At 44.5% G+C, this 24,084-nt stretch overlaps 2 protein-coding genes across 2 annotated transcripts; one reads left to right on the top strand and one right to left on the bottom strand.

The window, feature by feature from the left end:
- Positions 1–309: 309 nt before the first annotated feature.
- On the top strand, positions 310–4,850 carry cbx6a (chromobox homolog 6a). The gene is made up of 5 exons (XM_079554268.1): positions 310–531; positions 1,458–1,501; positions 2,487–2,552; positions 2,642–2,708; positions 3,927–4,850. Exons 1-5 carry the CDS (start codon positions 463–465, stop codon positions 4,839–4,841), a joined length of 1,161 nt encoding a protein of 386 aa, XP_079410394.1. The 5' UTR covers positions 310–462; the 3' UTR covers positions 4,842–4,850.
- Positions 4,851–12,130: 7,280 nt separating this feature from the next.
- Positions 12,131–19,896, bottom strand: LOC306960314 (neuronal pentraxin receptor-like). Its single transcript, XM_079552729.1, has 5 exons — positions 19,128–19,896; positions 18,533–18,839; positions 15,724–15,965; positions 13,850–14,029; positions 12,131–12,931 (listed from the first exon to the last, which is right to left on the bottom strand). The coding sequence occupies exons 1-5, from the start codon at positions 19,809–19,811 to the stop codon at positions 12,692–12,694; spliced, it is 1,653 nt and encodes a 550-aa protein (XP_079408855.1). The 5' UTR covers positions 19,812–19,896; the 3' UTR covers positions 12,131–12,691.
- Positions 19,897–24,084: the final 4,188 nt, after the last annotated feature.

Here is a 24,084-nt window from a genome sequence, read left to right on the forward strand (position 1 = left end):
TTGCCATGGGAACACACTAAAGTCACAATCTATAATAGAAACTATAATACGACAATACATCATGTCTCCGTGTCTCCAATACACACATACACAAATGGACTAAAACCACCTGCAAATTCATGAGGTACAAAATACTATGTAATAAATGAGGTGTGTAATTTGGGTGAAAAGCCCTCATTATATGGTCTTTTGTACAATGTTGTTGTATTTCATTAATCTTGCTTTGATAATGTATCCATTTAAAAACAAAAAAAACAAAAAAAAACTGGTCGGCGTGCCCCCTGCTGGAGGGTACACGTGACCTGCGCTTGACTGTCAGCGTGCCTGTCGTGCGTGCGTGTGGATCATTGGATTGATGCTTTCACTGTGCAGCTGCAGCAGATCCCTGTGCTCTCTCCGCTGCTGACTCTCGTCTGCGCCTGGACCGAGCCACAGCAGACGCGGCTCCGGCTCGTATGAAACATGGAGCCCTCGGCGGCGGGAGATCGTATATTCGCCGCGGAAGCGATCCTCAAGCGGCGCGTTCGTAAGGTGAGAGCCAGGGTGAGAGCCAGGGTGAGAGCCAGGGTGAGAGCCAGGGTGAGAGCCAGGGTGAGAGCCAGGGTGAGAGCCAGGGTGAGAGCCAGGGTGAGAGCCAGGGTGAGAGCCAGGGTGAGCCTCACGGAGAGCCTCACGGAGAGCCTCACGGTGAGCCTCACGGAGAGCCTCACGGTGAGCCTCACGGTGAGCCTCACGGAGAGCCTCACGGTGAGCCTCACGGTGAGCCTCACTGCTGATGCTGTTCGCGGTCATGAAGCGGCGCAGGCCTCGCGCTGCTGCTGCTGCGGGGCTAGCTGCAGTTAGCAGTTAGCTTACAGGCTACAGACAGGGTCATAAAACGAGCACAAAGGCTCTGCGGCCGCTGTTTACTTTCACACACATGTTTAAGACTGCACACTGGAGAAGCAAGTAGCACCAACAAGGTATCGCGCGCAGAGCATTGACATGAGGGCATGTTAACCGCCTAATATGTACAAAAGTACGGCCAGTGGACACGAATTAAAGCTCTAACTTCCCGAGTGTCGTCGGTAAAGGCTGCCATTAGGTCTGCTCAACTGTTCGTTTGAGGTTTATCTCCAAAACAAAACTTGAATTCGTTATTTACTGAGAGTCAGATGGCAAAACCTATTCCAAACCAGTCAGGAGCCAAAATGTAGAGGCCTGTTTGACACAAATAAAAGTAGGTTATTGGTATTATTGCCATTATTTCACAGGATACCAATCATTTATATGAGTGGGACAGATTTGGAAAAAGCCGAGACAGCACTACAGGATCTGGGCACCTCAAAGTGCTTACTCTGAGGGGCCCACACCCCAGAGGGCCTTGGACAAACACTTTGGTTCCATGCTGAGAGTGTGTTGATATGTTGCTAATTGTCATTTGTTGTAATAACAGTCCTCTTGTTGTTTTTCTACAGAGCAGAGTTGAATACCTGGTGAAATGGAAGGGCTGGTCCATGAAGTAAGTGGACATTTGGGTTTTGTTTCCTTCATAAGATGAAGTATCCACTTGAACCAGATGTACTTTATGAGCAAAAAAGTATTTCGCACAGATTTTTTTTAAACTATTGAATGGGTTAAATGTGTTGTTCCCAAACCTGGTCTAAACCAAGTCACACAGGAGAGAATGAATGCTTTGTGACTTAATTCTTGTGATGTTTCTGATTCGCACGACTTTCCTGCGTCTTTGGATACGCCGACTGCGCCGTGAAAATAAATGTGATCAAATGCAATACTTCTGCACTTACTTTCCCTTTGTACTTCCTGTCCAAAAATGGCTGAAGTGGCGCTAGGTCTGGATTGCTGACATATTGGAAGGAAGAGATTGTTATCGGTTTATTGCAGACTAGTTACAGAGGTAGGATCTGGCAACCCCAAATGTGGGACTAATGCTGCCTTTGTGTACTATGGGGGAAAAGGATCCTGCTCAGTCGTCCGTCACGCACCGTGTTCAAGTATTTTTGTGCTCTGGCAAACACTGTGAATGATTAGATTCATACTGTGAAAACCTGATGAGAAGTCTTTCAATTATGTTCGCTAGATTCATTGTGTGTAACTTTCAAACTATTACTGTCGACTCTAAAAAGATACAACCCTGAGGCACTCAAAGAAAAGTATTGGTAAAAGGCCTTTATCGCAGCATGGCCATTAGATTAAAACGTTTCAGCCGTATCAGGCCTTCGTCGGGGCAGTACTGTTGACTGTTCTATGTCAACAGGTATCAAAAATATTCCCCAGTGAAAAAAATAATTTCAGCATCACATTGATAAATGGCTGAAAACTGACCAAGCTGTAAACATAAACCGCTGTTGTACATTGATTAATTCACATGTACACAGACAGTTTCCAAAATTACAATCACTATCAGTAAAACCAGTAGTGAACGTGTTTTATCTCAGATGGGCCCTGACCTTTAAGAGTGTCTTTGTTGTGTGCTCCATGTTCAGGCACAGCACGTGGGAGCCAGAGGAGAACATCCTGGACGACAGGCTCATCCAGGGCTTCCAGCGCAAGTAAGATTCCCTCAAGATCGCTGTTTGGCCGTGAACATTTGTGATTAACCCTTCATATATTTGCACACTTTCTTCTCTTGCTCGTTTAGGGAACGGGAGCGTGAGGTGAATGGTCCGAAAAAGCGCGGCCCAAAACCTAAAAAGCTAGCTTTGAAGGTAAGGTTTGTTTTGTTGTTTTTTTATCTCTGAAACGCTGATCAAGTTTAGTGACAGAAAGAAGTTGTAGATGTTGCTACAGAAGCACCAATATAGTTGCTATGTTGGGTCAAGTGGGTGAGCTTCCTGGTCGGCCTGAACACTGATTTCCACTGACATGGGTCATGATTAGGGCTGGGTGGGTACCATTAAACGATACAAGTGTGTTACGTACTACTGGTATGAAGAAAATAAAAGTATCAAGAGCAGGTACTGGAAAAAACCCTGATATCTTTAGATTCAAGTTTTGATCCTGTTGGTCCAGGGATTAAGCAAAGTGACTTGATTGTTTTTGCTCAGATAAATTATTGTTTCCGCATCTTTGCCCAGTTTTTCCCACCTTTCTAATTCTTGTCCCAATTAGTTTTCTTGTTTTCCCAATTATTGTCCTTACTTTCTTCCCATTTTTGCCCATCTTTTCTTTCTTTTTTTCCCTTGTTTTTGCAACAATTTCTCTAAATTTCCCCCCATTTTTTTCCAAAACGATTCCCCATTTTCCCCAAATTTCTTGACCTTGGCGATAAACCCGATGCTGTTCTGTTTTCTGCGATAAGTATAAGTATACTGAACATATAATATTTTTGTATCAGAAAGAGTATCGTTCAGGTATCGGTATCGAAACCTAGCCTGGCATCCAGACTAATCTTCGATGTTTATTAATGAATAAGCAGGAGACTAGTCTGGCGACCCTGTCGTAGAAAAGCTACTGCTTGAGGCGGGACTAATGTGGAACAACCGAAGCGCAGCAGCCAATGAGAACATAGCGGATGTGACGACAGAAACAGAAACAGAAAGTTGTCGTCATTCGGACATTAACAATGGCGCTCCTGCCACACGGAGTTCAGTAAATGACTTCTGTCGTTTATGTCAGAAAAACTTAAGAACACAAGCATACCGGAGCACGTGAAGTGGTTGCTTGTGTTGAAAAACTACAAAACAAAGGCGCAACAACGTGACGCCCGCTCAGGGAGCTGCTCTGATTGGTCGGTAGGCTCCATATCGCTGCGTCACTTCCTTTGAAAGCGCGCAATGGAGCGTTGCCAGACCCTCTTCTGTAAAGAAGCGGAGTCTGGTTGGCGAGACTAATCGAAACCACACCTTGAAGGGTATTTGGTTTTCGATAAGAATGTAGCGGTGCCCAGCCCCCGTCATGATGAAGTGTTCTGTTTGTCTCTTTAGGCCCGTGGTCCCAGAGCAGAACCGAGCGAGCGCTCCACTCCGCCCTCCGTGCCCTCCTTGCCCGCTCCCACCCCTAAACTGCACTCTCTGGCTGCCACCCACAAGCTGAAAAAGGACATCCACCGCTGCCACCGCATGTCCCGCCGCCCGCTGCCCTCCATGGCCCCCGCGCTGTCCGCCGGCGGGATCCGCTCACAGCCTCACGTGTCCCCCTTCTCAGAGACTGTGCGCATCCTGAACCGCCGAGTCAAGCCGCGTGAGGTCAAGAGAGGCCGCATCATCCTGAACCTCAAGGTGATCGACAAGGCGGGCCGGGGGGGCGGGGCTCCGGGCCGAGGCCTCTCCGCGGGGCGCCACAACATCCCGTCACGCAACCGCATCATCAAGAAAGGAGACGCCCCGTACAAGCCTTTCCAGTCGCCCTTTAAGATGCTGGGATTCCCCATGTACGGCCGGCCTTTCGGGCTGCAGTGTGGAGGCCCCTTCTCCTCGGCCTCGCCCCAAGCGCTCCAGTCCAGCTCCGCCGCGCAGAGCTCCGCCCCGCAGAGCTCCGCCCCGCAGAGCTCCGCCACGCAGAGCTCCGCCCCGCAGAGCTCCGCCACGCAGAGCTCCGCCCCGCAGAGCTCCGCCACGCAGAGCTCCGCCACGCAGAGCTCCACTGCCCAGACCCACCCCGATAACCACCCCCAGAACCCGGCAGACAAGGCCCCCTCCTCCGCAGGACTCCACCCAGGCGAAGACTCCCCGTCACATGCCAAAGGAACCCCTGGATGGCACCCTCAGTTGACTCCAAGCTGCAAAGACGTTGTAGTGACTGACGTGACCACTAACCTGGTGACAGTCACCATCAAGGAGTTCCCCTCCCCGTCTGAAAGTCCTGAGCGCGGCGCCGCCCCGTCCCAACACAAGCAGTAGAGCTCAAACAGCGCTCTGCAGAGTAGTGTCGCCAATGTCTGCGTCTGCATAGGTCGGAACAATTCTGGAATAACAACCTGTAAACTGTCTTATACGTGATGACATCGCCATGGCAACAGCCCCGTCACATGATCTGTTTCACCAACAAGGAGAATAATAATGATGATAAACAAACCGTCCCATTCTTCACCTTGTGAGTTACTGTAAAAAGGCTTTGTGGATGTCAAGTATCCCTCACACAATTAGTTATAAATGTCATATTTTAACACTAAGAAAAGAAAAGGTGGGAGGTCCTTAGGAGTCTAAACTGTTAGCCGCTGCCTCAACTTGTTTCTAGCTCTCACAATCCTCATATCCCAGTTGTTATCATGGATTCCTTCATTCGGGGAGCATGTGCCACTTAGTGAATCGGGGCGGGCCACCAGAGAAGCGGTGCATAACGATGCCAAATATTTCGATAATAACAGCTAGGGCTGGGACCATACACTTTTGGCACGATTCGATATGAAGCGCGATACTTAGGGGTCGATCCCATACATATTGAGATACAGTAAGTAATTATGATAGGTAGTATCTTTATCCAACTGTGTCCGTGGTTTATAAACCAAATGCCATTTAACATTTATTGAACGTTTACAGAATGTAACAGTGCAGTGAAGCTGTTCCTGAAAAAGTGCAAGATAAAAAGCCTTAACACAAAGCCTATAGCTTCATTTCAATGACATAAATAAATAAAATAAAATACTTAAAATACTTCAGAATAGTATCTGCACATGTAAATGGAAGTTTTGATTAGTTCATCCTTTTAACGTAACATGTTTTATAGAAGTATCGACAGCATTGATACTTTGATTTTGTCCCAGCCCGATGAGCAGCGCTTGTGGTCATGGCGTAATGTGGCGTAAGGTGCTCTCGCCCTGTTTTCCGCCTACAGCGAGTGCTGGCTGGGCGCTGCTGTTGGAACATTTCGCCCCGGGCCAGCTCGTGGAGGCAGCGGTCAGCAGAGATGCCCAGACTTCCCTGACCTCACACACTTCCTCCAGCGCTTCCAGAGGGAACACCTTTGGGGCGTCATTTATCAAGGCAGGTGCTAAATAGCGAATGCAAGCTGGAATGTGTGTGTACGCTGCACCCAACTGACCGTTTGACCTTGTGTCTATTACAGTTTTCGGGCCTTAAATCAGACATGTAAATGCTGAGTAAAAATGCGAAATGTGTTTTTTATTTTGCAAATGCTCAAATGCCTGGTAAATGACCCCCATGTGGTGATTAGGATTGAAGCGTAATGATTAATCTAATCTGAGAACAATAGCGAAATACATCTTTTTAAATTGGGGCTTCAACTAAACATATTTAATTTCCTTCCAAAACTAATGTGTAGGTTTTGCAGCCAAGCTTTGGGGCCCCTCGCAGTCCCTTTGAGGAATTATGGCATTTCAATGAAAGAGGGAGCCACCAAATGAGTACATTACTTGTGTCCAAACCCATTTCTAACTTTCCTAACATACTTATAATTTCTAACATCCCGATTCTTTACAGGGATGAGTTTATAGGCAGGATTAACAACTTGTACTAGGGTCACTTTTCAGGGTCATTGTCACAGAAATGATAGAAAACTCAACTGAGAAATCATGAAATTGATACAAATGCTTTGTAATTAGATGGACGGTGTTTTTCCCACAAATGTCTGAGTTTAGTATATGCTTAAAGGAGAACCAAACAATGGCCACTACGAGAAAAAAAAGATCAGGTATTGTGCCTTAAGAAAGTGTGGCAGCTCATGGACGCCGCTGCAGTTCCGCTGAAGGCTCGTAAATCCTGGTCGGCCGTCCGCCATTGTCGCCGCTGAGGCAGCTGTTGTTTCCTTCGGGCCGGTCCAAAAGGGCAGTATCGGGGGCAGACAGGCCGGTGTTGTCCGTGAACAAACACTAATGTAGAATAGGGTGACCTGATTCCCAGTTTAGAGTCCTTTGTCCCAATTGATTTCTCCCAAAGCACTGATGTGTTTTACTCAGTCCCTTTCCTAGTTGTCCCAGTTTTTTAACCAATATAGTCCCCGAAATAAGTGAAATAACTTCACTTGAAAATGAATGGTTTTGGCGTGTGTGATTATTAGTTACCAAATTTAAACCAGTTAAAAGTCTCAATTCTAGCACCATGTCATGTCATGAGATGTTAACATGTTTACCATTCAGCACGGGAGGAGTGTGTCCCAGTTTTGAAGTTGGGGAAATCAGGTCACCCTAATGCAAAAGTGTGGTCCAAAGTTGTTTCTATCATTCATAATGTATTTCATTAACATTAGTTAGAAAACCCTGCAAACCCTAATGTGGTTCTTGGCAGCAGAGCAGCCCCTCCTCACGCTCTGCGCTCACACTGCTCTGCTCGGGCTTGATTTCTGCCGATTGGACGTGAAGCTCCGATGCACTGACGCTTCAGTTATGTTTCACTGACTCGCCTGTACTTTGTAATGCGTGTTCTGTCATCAGAGGTGGGAAGTAACCAGCTTCATTTCTTACAGGAAGACTGAAGTAGTTCTGTCACACAGTACTTTTTACTTCTACTTAGGGCTGGGTACAGTTAAACTATGCCATTATGGTAGTGAGAATAAAAAAGTTTAGGTACTTCTGGTATCAAAAAATAAAAGTATCGAAAGCTTATTTCCTCCCAATTTCCCCCCATTTTATTCCCAATTTTCCACACGTTTCTTGACATTGGGGATTATTCCGATATTGTACATTTGCAGATCTTCCAAAACAACCTTAGTATAGATACAGACGGCATCTCTGTAATCACCCATATATGGTCATGTTTGAAATCAGTTAAGGGGGAAAACAATTTGGAGAAAAATCTAAACTTTCTCTAATTATTCAAAAGCTACTTTAGCAAATGCTGAATTATGGTTATAGTTTTCTACTAAATAAAGATACAAAGACACGGGGAGGAGCAAAGTGGTTGAACAGCCCATAAATACATAAATAACAGAGAATGCTCACTTAATGCTACATGTTAGCATCAGGCTAATGCTAACGGTTAGCTTGCGCTAGCTACGATTTACACTTGACTTTATTTATGTGTGATAAATAATTTCATATTCCACCAGAAAAAGGCAAAAAACTGTGGAAAATTGTGTTTCTCTAAAGATTCTATTTTCCCCCTCGGCAAAGCCACGCCCCCTTCTATGACGAAATGCCGTCTGTATCTATAGGTATCGGAAGTACCGGTATTGACAAAAATAGTACCCAGTCCTAGTCATATTGTGTATCAGCAATGACAAGCAATATGTCAAAATGACACAAAATATTGGCAATGTGCGAAAGTAATTTGAGCTAAAGAAATACAAATGTGTGAACCCCATTTTTATATATGTGTGTATATATATATATATTTACTGTAGACTATTCACTTCTAAAATGATCTTCCTTGAGTAAATCCTCTGGCTACTCCTCCCCCCCCATGCCTGTAATAAATACAACTGTGCAGCTGAAGGATGTTTAATGTTATAAGGAATATGTGTCAAAATGGCCGCCGCGAAGACGTGTGCGTGTGTGTGCGTGTGTGCGTTCGTGTGTGTGTGTGTGTGTGTGCGCTTCCTGTGGCTCTTAAACACATGGCACTAAAAATGTTTCATGTTTCATTTTTGAAATAAAAAAAGCCTAAAGTTTACCAAATGAAAAGTGTGTTTTTGTGAAGCGAGTTCACGCGTCTGCTTTTTAAGGCAGTGGTTCCCAAAGTGGTTTAGTTCAAGGGGAAAAAAATGCTACCGTTTCTAGTAAGTGGCATATAATTTGTGAAATCCATTCAATATTCAGAATGCACTGTTTAAATACAAGTTAACCCCTCGGCCCTAAAGTTGCATAAGAGGCAATAGCTTTAAACGATGGGGGTCGTGTGATGTTTTACACGTACATTTTTTGGGGTAGTGATGAGTAGGTGATACTTCAAAGTGTCACTTTCCAAAATTGTGTGTCACTGTATCCCACTGTGTTGGTAGGCTGACAGGCGCCATCTAGTGGTGAAAAAGCATTGCAGCAGTGAGCCTGTAAAAAGCTCATGATCTGACTCGAACTCACGACCCCTGAATACGACCCGGACGCTCTCCTCACAGAGCTACGTCTGATCTATGTGCTGGCCTAAGTATATGTTTTTATTTTGCACTTCAATGTACGTGAAATGGAAGAAAAGAGATGGCTACCCCTGGTAATTTGACATTGATTTCAGTCGGGATGAGGTGATATTAAAGGGACTATAGGGAGTTTAAAAATGTTAAAATGATGTATTTTCCTCCCCCTACATGTTCCAGCCATGTCCTAATGTGTAGAATGAGCTCAGACCTGTTCACCACAACTGCCTCTAAAATCCTGTACGGTCACTCAAAAATGTGTCACTTCGGCCCGAATTGCCGTCATGCACGAGCTTAATATAGAAGGTGCAGTTACACATATGGCCGGAGGTGGCAGTAGTGAGTATAAAATGGCGAACTTGCATCCAGCCCCTTTAAGTGATATTATTTCAGCAAATCGCATGGTTTAAAACACTTTACGAAACACTCACAGTTTATTTGATTGAGATAAATACTTGTTAGCAATTATTGATATATGATGATGAAGATGATCAAGATGATGTCGATGAAGATGATGACATAGATGATGAAGTTGATGAAAATGATGAAGGTGATGACGCTGATGACATTTGGTCTCTCTCAACCCTGGACATGGGACTTCCTAATGGTCAGTCTTTGGCTATAGATGAGACTGAAGGGTTCACAAAAGGTCATTCTTCTCCATGTTTATTCCTCTGTTCAATGAAGTTTCAAGAATGCAATGATTGAATAACTGCAATAGATCATTATGGTCTGCTCCGTCCCGTCTCCTCGCCGGGAAATCTTACACCTTCACGTCTCCCTTGATTGAAAGACTTCTGTTCTCTCTGGTCTTGGCCATATTGAAAAAAAGTGAAGGCTTTCTTTTGTCAGCGTGTTTATTGACTTTGGTGCAAACTCGTGATACAAACTGTGGCAGCACTGTTACAATGTAGAACCAACAGAGACATCAGGACACACCACAGCAGAGGCCGTGCTCCTCCACACACTTCCCCCGCTCATTTGTCCGAGTGACGTTTTAAACCATCCGGGCGCTAGAGTTTAGGAGGGTTTAACCGCTGGAACCATGAGTCAACCACGGGGCACGTACAGGAGCACAAGCACCTCCAAACCACAGTCAGCTTATGTCACAACAACTACAGACTGGCCAGACCAAAATACATCACCAAGTTATTCTTATGGAAACATTCACGTCGTCTTTGTAAGTAGTGACTATATTCGAGACAGCTATTGAATATCGCAGTTTAGTCGGCCCTCAGACTCACTGTACTCCAAGACCCTGCTCTGGTACTTCCACACGCTGCTGGATGAATCTTCCTTGGCGCAATTTTTAATGATTGTGGAATTGGAAATGTGCTTTGAGTTTGAATTTTTTTGGATTTGATGATTTCTTTAACAGTTAAAGGAGCTGTAACTATTCTACACTCACAGCAGAGTGAACAGAAGTCATGATAAACAATGTTCCCAATTCATTACTGATTGGAAGAAGCACAATATACACCGTAAACACAGCTCTCTGAAGCGTGTGGTGAGTTTGGTTTACACATACAATCCACTATTTCCATATATTAAATGAAAGAAATCTGCAATGCATTCCAGGAAAATAATGACTTGTTATCACAGATTCTTTTTTTTTTGCTTCACTAAGAGGCGAGCAGTGACAGCGGTAACTTTTCCCAAACAGTGAAAAGGTGCAGCCAGTTGCAGTGTTTTTCTTTTCTTTTTCTCCTGAACATATCCAACTTTACGGAGAAATACCAGACAGAGTTCCAAAGACAGTGAGAAAGGCATTTGGTGAAAAAAATTGAATCGAAAAGCTAAAATATGCTGCTTCACACGTCAGGTGACCAGATTCCCCAATTTAAAAACTGGGACACATTTCCAGAATATTACGTAGGGATTCCTAAATCTTCCAAGTCCTCTCCTACGCTGAACGGTAAAAGTTTTAACATCTCATGCCATGCACCAATCCACTGAGAAGGTGCGAGAATTGAGGCTTTTAATTGTTTCAGACTTGGTCATTTATATTCACATGGGCCATAAACATAAATTTTACTATATCTTATATAGATCGACTATTGCCCAAAAATTGGGACAAATCTGTGTTTTTTTGGAGAATTCAATTGGGGCGTGGGACAAAGTACTCAAAACTGGGACTGTCCCGGGTAAACTGGGACATCTGGTCACCCTATTCACACGACTTGTTTCAATGCCCAACAGAACACATTTGCTTTATGGAGGTGGGGAGCAATCAGTTCCATTTCTCAAAGCAGAGCACGTGGTACCTTTACTTCTATGGGAGCATACAGACGGCAATAGACGGAATAGCCCATATATGGTCATGTTCCAAGCACCTTTATCACCATTACTTTAACAAATCCTGAATAGGTTGCTTTCACGTGACATCAAAACATTCTAAAGAGCCTATAGTTTAAAATGGAGGTGGTAATTATGGTAACTGTCTTCATGTAGATTTCTAGTCTCAGTTTGTGTCTAATTTCTCTGTAATTACTCGGCCAATTAATATGAAACAAAAACTGTCACGAAGTTTAAAGTCCTCTCTTCCAGCTCATATGAACTATGGTCTAATTTTTTCCTCAAAAAGGCGTCCAAAAGTGGACACAATATTCAAAAACATGAGCGTGATGTTGGTCATAAGAATATTCACACTGTCAAATAAAGATCAGGGAAAACATTTGGACATTTTCTTTAGCTTTATAAAAGCTAAAAGTTGTATTGGCACCTTCTTCGACTGAATTCTAGAACATGAATGCAAACTATTATAGATACAGGCGTGGCCTCGCCGAGGGGGAAAATAGAATCTTTTGGGAAACACCATTCTTCAGTCCTTTTAGCAATTTTCTGGCGAAATATAAACATATTTATTACATATAAATAAAGTCAAGTCTATATCGGGGCCAATTGAATGTTTTTTCACAGCAGATTGTTCAGCATTAGCATTCGCACGGTGCTAACATGAAGCATCATGTTTTTTATGTATGTATGGGCTACTTTTCTCCTCTCTATGTCTTAGTATCTTTATATAGTATAAAACTATATTCATAATTCAGCATTTGTTACAGCGTTTTTTGAATAATTAGAGAAAGTTTAGATTTTTCTCCAAATTGTTTTCCCCCTTAATTGTTTTCAAACATGACCATATATGGGCGATTCCAGAGATTCCAGAGTCATCTGTGTCTATGAATACATTTTTCTACTAAAAAAGATTCAGAGACAAGGAGAGGAGCAGCCCAGCCCATAAATACAAAAAATCAGACAATACTAACCAGGAAGCTACGTTAGCCTCATGCTACATATGCTAACGATAGCAAGACGTGTTTTTTTTGTGTGTGAAAAAAACATCTATTTTGGCTTGACTTTATTAGTGTGTGATAAATGTTTATGATCCGCCAGAAAACGGCTAAAAAGAGTGAAAAATTGTGATTCCCATAAGAGGTCTTCTTCCCCCTCGGCTTGGTCACGCCCCTCGTGTGATGTGTTGCCATCTGTATGGATTGTTCTTCAGCGTCCAAACACTTACTGATACTTCCATACTCTTTCTCGTGTAATTATCCAGACATTTACTTTTTACAAAGTAATACATAAAAACATGTTGCTCTGACTTGAGAAAATATCCTGGTTACTCACCCCCTCTGCGCTTTACATAGGACACTTCAAAGTGAGAAAGCTACACCTCACTGCCATTACAAGACACAACACTAACATGTACAGTAGCCGGGCGGGCCCCTCACTGGTTGGGGCTGGGGGCCTTGTGGGTGCCGTGGCAGGGCTCGGTGGACTCTTTGGTGGCCCCCCCGTACACGTCCACGTCCAAGTCGGTCCAAGGCGCGATGTTGCCCAGGGCGGAGGAGCTGCAGTCGGCCAGGGCGGACACCTCAGCAGGCTTCAGGACCCGGTCCCACAGGTTGAACTGTGAGAGCTCCCCCACCAGGGCCTGGGACGCGTCGAAGCGGCCTCCCACCGTGTCCTGCAAACACACACGCATTTGAAGTCGAATTATAAAATATCAAAAGTCTATGGAGATTCTGAATGGGATTTTCATCTCCGGAACCAACTTTCACAACTATAAACTGCACATAAAACTCAGCTTGCTTTATCCCTAATTAGACAATCCAACATGGCAGCGCCCTGTACTAGGGGAAAATAAAAACACAACACTATAATGGGATTGTTAAGTGATGATGTCATCATTCCACTTCCTGGTCCAGTGGGATTGATCTGATTGGAACCTGTACATCTGATCACACAGAACATCACATTTACTCTAGACTTTCTTTAGTAAGTCTTTTCTGACATTAATTATCAAAGTATTTTTCAAATAAGCTACACAATGAAGGCTTATTTTAAATAGAACTATAGTTTCATTTGTCCTGGAGAAATTATGAGATATATTGTTCTAATTAGGAGTAAAACAGTTGTTGGCCTTTTATCTGTTGTTATTTCAGCAGGAGGTTCAGATAAAGTTGTGTTTTTGCCGTTTGTCTCTGGAACTGTTGACAGTTTGGACCTGGAAGTAGCTTATTATTGTGTGTGATGTCACACTTAACAGACGTATAGTTTACCTTCATTGTTAATCAACCCTAAATTTAATCCCCTCCTGTGCAGCGCCACTGTCTCTGTGATGCTAATGATGCTAATGATGCTAATGATGCTAATGATGCTAATGATGCTAATGATGCTAACGCTCACCCTGGGCTAATGTCTGCCAGTGCTCTGGTGAATATTATGTGTTTATTAGGTCCAGCAGGTCTTAGGTCTTACAGTATGTTTAATATGTGTCTCATTGTCAGTGACCTCTCTGATCTGACAGGAACACGTTCCTGAACACAGCAACACAGCATTTCGTGCAGCCTGAAGATTGTTTGTTTGGGCTAATAGCTCCTACCTGCTCCTGCCCCAGGATGAGCACTCCTCCAGGCTTGATGGGGTGCCAGGCGGCCAGGCCCTCCCCACGGCCCCTCAGGCGGCCCCCCTGGTACGCCTTCCACACACCGTCTCTCAGCGTCCAGCTCACGCACACATGCTGCCACTGGCCCTGAAGCAGGTCCAAGGGCAACTGCGCCACCTGGAGGGACAAAGCAGTAGACTAAGGCTGTGAAAGAAGTGAAAAGGTAGGTCTCCTTTCTCCTTCTCCTTTCTCCTCTTCCTTCAAGGGACAAAGTCAGGGGTGTCAAACTCATTTTGGGTGGTGGGCCGAAATTCAGCTCCCACGGTGGGTCTCGGGCCCCATATAATAGAGGGTTTTTTTTCCAATAAATGTCTAAACTCCAATGCTTTTCAACGGGGGCCTAGTGGCAAAATGGAGGTACTACAGCAATGGCGGAGCAATGGCGGCCCCCAGTGTCGTGGTCATAAAGCAGAGCAGCCAGCACCCATTGGTTGGGAACCTCCGGAATAAGGTGAATAGCAGGTCTAAGTGAGGACTATAGCAGGTCTAAGTGAGGACTATAGCAGGTCTAAGTGAGGACTATAGCAGATCTAAGTGAGGACTATAGCAGATCTAAGTGTGGACTATAGCAGGTCTAAGTGAGGACTATAGCAGATCTAAGTGAGGACTATAGCAGATCTAAGTGAGGACTATAGCAGGTCTAAGTGTGGACTATAGCAGGTCTAAGTGTGGACTATAGCAGGTCTAAGTGAGGACTATAGCAGATCTAAGTGTGGACTATAGCAGGTCTAAGTGTGGACTATAGCAGGTCTAAGTGTGGACTATAGCAGGTCTAAGTGAGGACTATAGCAGGTCTAAGTGAGGACTACAGCAGATCTAAGTGAGGACTATAGCAGGTCTAAGTGAGGACTATAGCAGATCTAAGTGAGGACTATATCAGGTCTAAGTGAGGACTATAGCAGGTCTAAGTGTGGACTATAGCAGGTCTTAGTGTGGACTATAGCAGGTCTAAGTGAGGACTATAACAGGTCTAAGTGTGGACTATAACAGGTCTAAGTGAGGACTATTGCAGATCTAAGTGAGGACTATATCAGGTCTAAGTGAGGACTATAGCAGGTCTAAGTGTGGACTATAGCAGGTCTAAGTGAGGACTATAGCAGATCTAAGTGAGGACTATAGCAGATCTAAGTGTGGACTATAGCAGATCTAAGTGAGGACTATAGCAGATCTAAGTGAGGACTATAGCAGATCTAAGTGAGGACTATAGCAGGTCTAAGTGAGGACTATAGCAGATCTAAGTGAGGACTATAGCAGATCTAAGTGAGGACTATAGCACATCTAAGTGAGGACTATATCAGGTCTAAGTGAGGACTATAGCAGATCTAAGTGAGGACTATAGCAGGTCTAAGTGAGGACTGTAGCAGGTCTAAGTGAGGACTGTAGCAGATCTAAGTGAGTACTAGAGCAGGTCTAAGTGAGGACTATAGCAGGTCTAAGTGAGGACTATATCAGGTCTAAGTGAGGACTGTAGCAGATCTAAGTGAGGACTATAGCAGATCTAAGTGAGGACTATATCAGATCTAAGTGAGGACTATAGCAGGTCTAAGTGAGGACTATAGCAGATCTAAGTGTGGACTATAGCAGATCTAAGTGAGGACTATAGCAGATCTAAGTGTGGACTATAGCAGGTCTAAGTGAGGACTATAGCAGATCTAAGTGTGGACAATAGCAGATCTAAGTGTGGACTATAGCAGACCTAAGTGTGGACTATAGCAGATCTAAGTGAGGACTATATCAGATCTAAGTGTGGACTATAGCAGACCTAAGTGTGGACTATAGCAGGTCTAAGTGAGGGCTACACCGGCTCTGACCTTGTCGTTGATGAGCAGCTCCACAGGGTTGTGCGCCCCCTGCAGGAGCACCAGCTCGTTGGGCTGTCCTGGGACTGAATAGGAGAATGGGGTCCCGATGCCTCCCTCTGTGGGCCGTAGCCACAGACAGGCGGTGAAGGCGTACATCTCCGTCACCTCCCGCCGCACCACACCGTACATGTAGTTGGTCCGCATGGGAAAGGCCAGCACGAAGCCGTCCGGGAACGATGGCTCACTCAGGGCTGAGGACCACAGATTCATGAGACACACACACCATATACAGTGAGAACCATGTTTCTCCCTCACCGTCAGACAAAAAACCAGAATTTACTTTTATTTGTCAAATTCCAGAAGAATGAGAGATAGAATTTTCTACACAATTTTTTGTTACTTTTGACAAAACCAAAAATCGATGCATTTAATTAATATTTGGTAGAATTGCCTTTAAACTGTATATTTTGGGTCAAACGTTTTGGATTTCCTTCCACAAGCTTCTCACAATAGTTGGATGAGTTTTGGTCCATTCGTCCAAACAGAGCTGGTGTAACAGAGCTGCCCATACATTTTCAACCGGACTGAGGTCAGGACTTTGTGATGACCACTTCAAAACACTGACTTTGTTTTCCTGAAGACACTTTGTAACCAGTTTGTCAGTTTGCTTTGGGAATTGTTCATTTGGAAGACTCATCTGTGCCCAAGCTTTCACTTTTAAATTAAAAAACAATTAAATTCTTTATCCTTTTTTATTTGCAAACTCCAAACTGGCTTATCCTTTTTCTTTTGGAGTCAGAGCTTCTTCCTGCAGAGTTCCCTCTCAGTCCATGTCGGTCCAGGACTGGTTTGACTCTGGATAATGACAAAGTCTTCAGCATCTTCACCAGGTCTTATACATTTGTTCTTGAGTTGATCTTAACATTTCAGACACAGCACGTTCATCTCTGGGACACAGAACCCGCCTTCTTTCTGATCTGTGTGATGACTGGACATTTATATCATTGTTTTAACCAATGAACCTGAACCTTCACCTTGAAATTACACCCAAGGATGAACCAGACTTGTGCTTCCAATGTCATGACAACTGTTTAAAGGTATAGTGATCTGTGGTCCTCGGGAACTCGGGCCAACGACTTCCCCAGTTTGGGGATTCACGTGAACGCTCGCTCGACTGGGGAAACGACTGGAGAACTCGGGTCAAAACGAGCTTCTCAACTTCCACACCTGACGCGGAAATCAGCTGATTTGTTCTTTTATCGTCTTATGTGAGCTTCTTAGTTAAACACCATTAATGTAGGTAAACTTTTGGTTTTGTAAAAAGTAATAAACAATTCTCTCATTCTTCTGGAATTTGGCAAATAGAAATATTTTTTTAAATTCTAATTGACCTAAGAAAAATAAAAGTCAATTCTAGTTTCACGTCTGACAGTGAGAAAAAAATGCAGATGTGTTTTTTTAAGAAGTGTATGTAAACATATGGTTCTCACTGTACATATTATTGAGACATAGATATTTGAATGTTACATCTTTCCAACAGTGTGAACTCCATCTCATTTGGGCCTAGAGTTTAGGTCCAGTAATCCGGACCTTTTCCACAGGTCGAGGTTTAGCTCATCTAGAGAGTTGTTTACGTTCAGATTAGCTGATTCTAAGGCCGTTTTCACATAATGATGGAGCTCCTTATGGGTCGACCCGAGTCCGCCCTAGTTTCAAGTAGATGAGTCGGAACCAATACTTTGAAGAGGCTGAATGGAACACTGGATATCTCTAATTATTAAATCTGTGGGTCAAACTTATATGCTGGTTTGACCATTTTCTCGTACTTGTTTCGTTTTGCGCCGCTGCCCTGATCACACTTTTCTTCATGAGACATACGTTACTTTATGTTTTAGGCTACTACAAAAAACATCAGGGTGTAGAGTACCCTGAATAATGATGCTACATGTGTGGCCACATACACATAAGTCTGAAGTGAAAGACTATGTGTGAAGCACAGGCTTGGAACCAAAGATCTTTAATAAAACTCTAGATAATTCATGGCCATACTTTGGAACCAATAGCAATGCTGGTGACAATCTGGTGACTGGCCCTTCTAATGTAATCAAGTGGTTTGATGTATTTTGAGTTATTTTATGACTCTTTGATATTTGTGACTGACCTTATGTCAGATCTGGTTTTCCAAATGTTATTCCAGTTTTATCTGAGGCAAAGGCTTTAGCTCCTTTCATTCATCGATTTTCCTCTGTCAAACACTTCAAATCATTCACTCATATTTATGCCAAATATAACATTTGTTTCCTAATTTAAAACAGTATTTCTGTACTTTTTAACACCGCATGACTGATATTTTTTGAACATGGGCCAGTGATACACTGAACCCTGGGAATGAATGGAGAAAACAAAGCTAATACAGCGAGATAATGAGCTGATCCGGACTGAGACACAAGACTTAGAGGTAATAAACTAATCACAAACAATGAGTCTCACATTCTGCTGTTTTGTGGTGGCATAGGGGTTAGCCTCATCGGCCAGGCACAAGATGGCCACTGCGTGTGCCACGTCAATGAGCATCCCGTCCGATCTAGGGTTTTATTAAATTAAATTATTGCATTTGCTTGGAACCTTAACGCCAACTCTGTCTCACACACAAACACTGGTTCTGGAGGAAACGTTTGTGTAGAATAATCAGCACTGAAATGTATCATCTCTTGTAAGTCAGTTTAAAGGCTGACGGCTGTGGAAACTGGTCAGAGAGCTGCCCCTGGCCCCCGGGCCACCCTCTGAGAGTATATGTGAATGTGACGTGTTGACTCACAGTGCTGCAGCTGGCTCTCCCCTCCTGGGCTGCTCTTCTCCGCTGTGCCCTGGCTGTCCTTCCTCATGGCCTGACGCTCCTTTTCCAGCATCTTGATCTTCCTCTCCAGCTCGCCCTCCAGGTCCTCCACTCTCCAGGGAGTCTTGGCTCGAGCAGGGGGACCTTTGGCCGACGGCCTGGACGGGTGTGCAGGTCTATGTGGCCCCGGGGAGCCAGCAGCAGGAGGGGGCGGGGTGGAGGCCCTCCCTTTGGGACTGGCCCCAGTGAAGAAGTCGGAATGGTTCAGAGCAGCAGGGCCGATCTCCGCCTGGGAACACACACGCACGCACACATGCACACGCACGCACACACGCACACGCACACACACACATAAGTCTGAAGTGAAAGGGGTAGTGGAGTCCATGTTTGGTCTCAGTCTAAACACGTTCATGTAGAGCGCGTGCACGCTGCGTGCCCCTCGTGCATATGTATTATTGTTATCATTATTATTATCATTATCATTATCATTATCATTATCATTATTATTATCATTATCATTATTATTATTATTATTATGGATTTCCCCTGAGGTCCGTGACACATAACAAACACCCACCTCCAGCTTCTCTATGCGGTCCTTCAGGTCCATGATGGCCCGGGCCAGCTCCTCCACTGCCCGGGCCGTCTGCATCTGCGCGGCCGTGGAGCCCACCTCATCCCCCGCCATAATGCGGCGGTTTCCGCTCCACAGATCGATGCTTCGCTCGGGCGCGGGCAGCTCCTCCAGGCCGCTCTCACACTCGCTCAGTTTGCCCGTGAGCTCCCGGATGGTCCTCTGGTCCATGAGGATCTGCTGGTTCTGCTGAAGAATCACCTGCTGCAGCTCGTCCGCGGTGGCGCGCAGGCTGCTCCAGTCCTCATCGGCTCCGGCCTGGGGCTCATCGGCCTGGGGCTCATCGGCCTGGACCCGGCCATGACAGTCTCCGAGCGGCAGTGGGGTGCACACCAGGCGGCTGAAGCTCAGCGAGGGGTTCTGGCCCAGCTCATTCAGACTGGGCAGGTCCAGACCGAGGCCGCTCAGCGCATTCCCGCCGTCATACGAGGCCCCTCCGTGGAGCGCGCCCAGCGGCCCCGCCTGCGCCACGGTCTCGGGCTCCAGAGGGAGCAGGGTCTCCGTGGAGGTGCTGTTGTCCCCGTCAGGAGCGGCCCGTTTACGCGGGTAAACGCTGGCGATGATGCAGATGACGGCCCCGAGGAAGGCCAGAGCTCCCGCCCCCACGACCACCACCATGAACTTCATGTTGTCTGCTCCGTGCGGCTGATGCGAGTGAGGCTGAGGCGAGTGATGCTGCAAGAGCTGCTCCCTCCGCCGTTTCCATAGAGACACGTACGCATGCGCGGAACGGCACGTTCTCATTAGAAGACTGTTATGTGTTTGACACGGAAACACGCACAGCTGGAGCCTCAGGGCCAATACTTTATTTATATAGGCTACTCAACAGGTGCTCAGGGGCCCTTCAGTCAACAGGCCCCACTTTTCAGCTTCAGACACCGCTCTGACAGACAGTGTGAGGTTTAGTCACTACTTTCATTATTCATCCACTGAAAAATAAACAAGATCAAACTAGGACTTCACCAGGACTTTGACGGGCTAAGCCCAGACAAAAAGAGGAATGGTGTCTGGTGAATGAAAGTCTGGTCCAGACCCAAACCCAGACAAGAGTGGTCATACCGCCTTTGCTCTGCCCAATCCCGTCAGACCTTGGAAGCTAAGCAGGGAAGGGCCTGGTCGGTACTTGGATGGGCGACCGTTTGGTAACACCAGGAAGCCTGGCGAATGTAGTGTGTGAGTGAGTGGTTGGTGGTGGTCGGAGGGGCCGATGGCGCAGTCTGGTTGCCTCGCTTCCGTCAGTCTACCCCAGGGCAGCTGTGGCTACAATAGTAGCTTACCACCACCAGGTATGGAGTGAATGAATAGTGCAATGTAAAGCGTCTTTGAGTGTCCAGAAAAGCGCTATATAAAACCAATGCATTATTATTATTATTATTAAGATTAAAATGAGTAGAATCTGGCCCTGCAGGTCAGTGTTGTTTCCCCTTTGACTGATGACACCAGCCTGTCTGACTGAACAGTCTGTGCAAAAGGTCAAATAGCCCACACACAAAATTGAAGAGTTCATTTGCAAAAACAGATAAGTGCCATTGAAAAAAACTCAACGTATGCTTGAACATTTCGCTTTACATAGCAGTGTTTTTCATTACCAGATTTGTTTCAGTGCCATAAAGTATAAAGTCACTTGATCTTAATTAAATTCACACAACTTTAGCTTCATAAGTGGCATCTGTTGCGTACAATAACAAACATCCAAAGCGATTTCGAAAAAAAGTCAAAACGGAGATATCTGCTTTTGCAAATGAACTCTTCAAATATAAGTTGTTGTTTTTGTTCATAAAAAAGTTCCATAATGCAGCTTTAAGGTGAGCGGTCCCAACGCCTAATTTAACCTTCACTTGTGAGGAGTGGCGAAAGGGGAGGCGGTTCTCTCGAATAACAACCCCATTTTGTTTGATGATTTTACCACCTTTGAATCCAGCGCAGTTGTTTTTAGCAGCCCTGAAAGTTTATGACCCCAAAAAAATTCTCGCTTTTTATTCACAAGTTTTCAGAGTTTTTGACAATTCCTGATTTTAATTTACATGTAGATAATATTTTAGATCCTCTTTCAAATGAATTTTTAAACATTCTTAATTGTATGTCTTTTACTCAGCATGTCACACAGCCGACCTGCCAGAGGACACACCCTGGACCTGGTCATCACGTATGGCCTGTCCACTGGTGTGTCCTCTGTCGTTGACTTGGCTGTCTCTGACCACTACTGCCTGTTGTTTTTAAATTACCGCTTTTATCCAGCGTGAGACCTCTGTGAGAACTGTAGGGAAGCGCCATCTCACCCCTGAAGTGGCTGCAACTTTTATCGATATTTTACACAAACACCCTCCCATGGTTTTACCTGCACCCTGTGATTTTATTGTTGATGATTTTAACAGTCGGCTTCAATCCACCCTTGACCTGGTTGCGCCTCTCAAACTAAAACAAATACAAGTTAAACCAATGCCTCTTAACAAAAAGTGACACAAAATTGCATAAAAAAAACAACCAAAAAAAGCCATGAAAAAGCAACAGACAACAAAAAATGAAATGAAATCAAATTTATTTATATAGCACATTTAGAACAACTGTTGTTGACCAAAGTGCTTCATAAAAAGGTCTACTGTACAGAAAAATTATAATAAACAAAACGCAATATACAAACAGCAAAGCACTAACAGCTCAGATTTTGGCCGGATACGTGAAGTGAGTCTTAAAGCAGTACTAAGTAACGTGTTTACCTTAATAAATCCTTTCCGTAGTCCCTGTGGGGGTAATACAAGTGTTTATGGGATGATTGGAGGGTCTTTCATCTCCCCCTGGTGTCTCTGGACAGAAAACCATGTTTGCAACTTGACTGCCACCGGTCCGGAGAAAGCAATACACACTAATGAAATCACGAAGAAGCTAACATGCTAACGGGCAAAGCTAACTGCGGGCTAACGTCACTTTAAACAGTATTTACAGCCTAGTTTGAGTGAAATAAAATATTTTCATTGTATAATTGGATGCACAGTAACCCTCTCTCCCTTCGCCTTTCCTGTCAGCGTAGTATTTACTCTCCAAGACAATTAATAAGTAAAAAAATTGTAACTTGCTACGACACTTGCAGTTGCGCTTATGGCCTCTAGGGGGAAGAGTTACCTAGTACTGCATTAAGCAACCATTTAAACTGGTCCAGTGTCTGTGCAGCTCTGATGTGGAGAGGCAGGTCATTCCACAGTTTTGGAGCTGCAACAGAGAAAGCCCCGTCCCCTTTGGTCACATACTTGGAGCGAGGGTCCTCTAAACGCAGCTGATCAGCAGATCTCAGAGCCTTCAGATAGTTTTGTAGGGCTCAACTTTCAAACGAGGCATTACTCTGGCTTATACAGAGGGGAAAAAAGTTTTTAGTCAGCCAACAATTGTGCAAGTTCTCCCACTTACAAAGATGAAAGAGGCCTGTCGTTTTCATCAGGTATACCTCAACTATGAGACACAAAATAAGGGGGGAATAATCCAGAAAATCACATTGTTTGATTTTTTAGGAATTTATTTGTAAATTATGGTAGAAAATAAGTATTTGGTCAATAACAAAGGTCCATCTCAATACTTTGTCATTGCCAAAAAAGGGTATATAACAGAGGTTCCTGTAGGTCTTCACACACGGAGATCTGGAGACTGCCTAGGCCACTCCAAGGAAGGTTGTTTTCACTCAAAATCTCACGAAACATGGCCCCATACATTCTTTCCTTTACACTGCAGGATTGAGTCCCTGGCGGCGTATAGAGTTCGGGAATGTGACGTCATATCGCTAAGCATTAGGGGATTAGCAGCCATTGTAAACTAATGGAGATTTTGAAAGTTAAAATACTGGAGTTATTGTTCACATTAAAACACTTGGAGACCACGGTGTGTTAGATGTATTTGCCAGCAGTATCTCAGCAGCTAACGGAGTCGTTCCACTGGTTTTTTTCTCCACTTTTTATACTGTTTTTAGCTAATGTTAGTCTATGGAAATGTATGCTAACAGCTGCAAAGATGGCGGATCTCCACGGTAACTGTGGACATTCCCGAACTCTATTTTGTTACTAACGGTGACTTTTGTTATAGGTACAGACGGTATCTCTGGAATCACCCATATATGGTCATTTTTAGAAACAGTTAAGGGGGAAAACAATTTTGAAAAAATGTATATTTTCTCTAATTATTCAAAAACGACTGTAAGAAATGCTGAAATATGAACATAGTTTCTTCTAATAATGATACAAAGACATGGGGAGCAGCAAAGTGGTTCAACAGCCCATAAATACATGAATAACGGAGAATGCTAACTTGATGCTACATGTTAGCATCGGGCTAATGCTAACGGTTAGCTCGCGCTAGCTACAACTGCCGTTTTTTCACTTCTACTGAACAATTTGCTGTGAGAAAATATCCATATGGGCCCGATTTACACTTGACTTTATTTGTATGTGATAAATGAGTTTATATTCCACCAGAACATGGCTAAAAAAAGTGAAAAAGTGTGTTTCCCAAAAGATTCTATTTTCCCCCTTGGCGAGGCCACGCCCCCTTCTATGACGAGATGCCGTCTGTATCTATGTGGTCCTAGCTCTCGGTCCCCCGTGTGGTTCTGGGATTTTTGCTCACCGTTCTTGTGATCATTTTGACCCCACGGGGTGAGATCTTGCGTGGAGCCCCAGATCGAGGGAGATTATCATTGGTCTTATATGTCTTCCATTTTCTAATAATTGCTCCCACAGTTGATTTCTTCACACCAAGCCGCTGACCAATTGCAGATTCAGTTTTCCCAGCCTGGTGCAGGTCTACAATTTTGTTTGTGGTGTCTTTCGACAGCTCTTTGGTCTTGACCATCGTGGAGTCTGGAGTGTGACTGTTTGAGGTTGTGGACAGGTGTCTTTTATACTGATAATGAGTTCAA

Source organism: Gobius niger (assembly GCF_951799975.1).
Source record: "Gobius niger genome assembly, chromosome: 3".
NCBI lineage: Eukaryota > Metazoa > Chordata > Actinopteri > Gobiiformes > Gobiidae > Gobius > Gobius niger.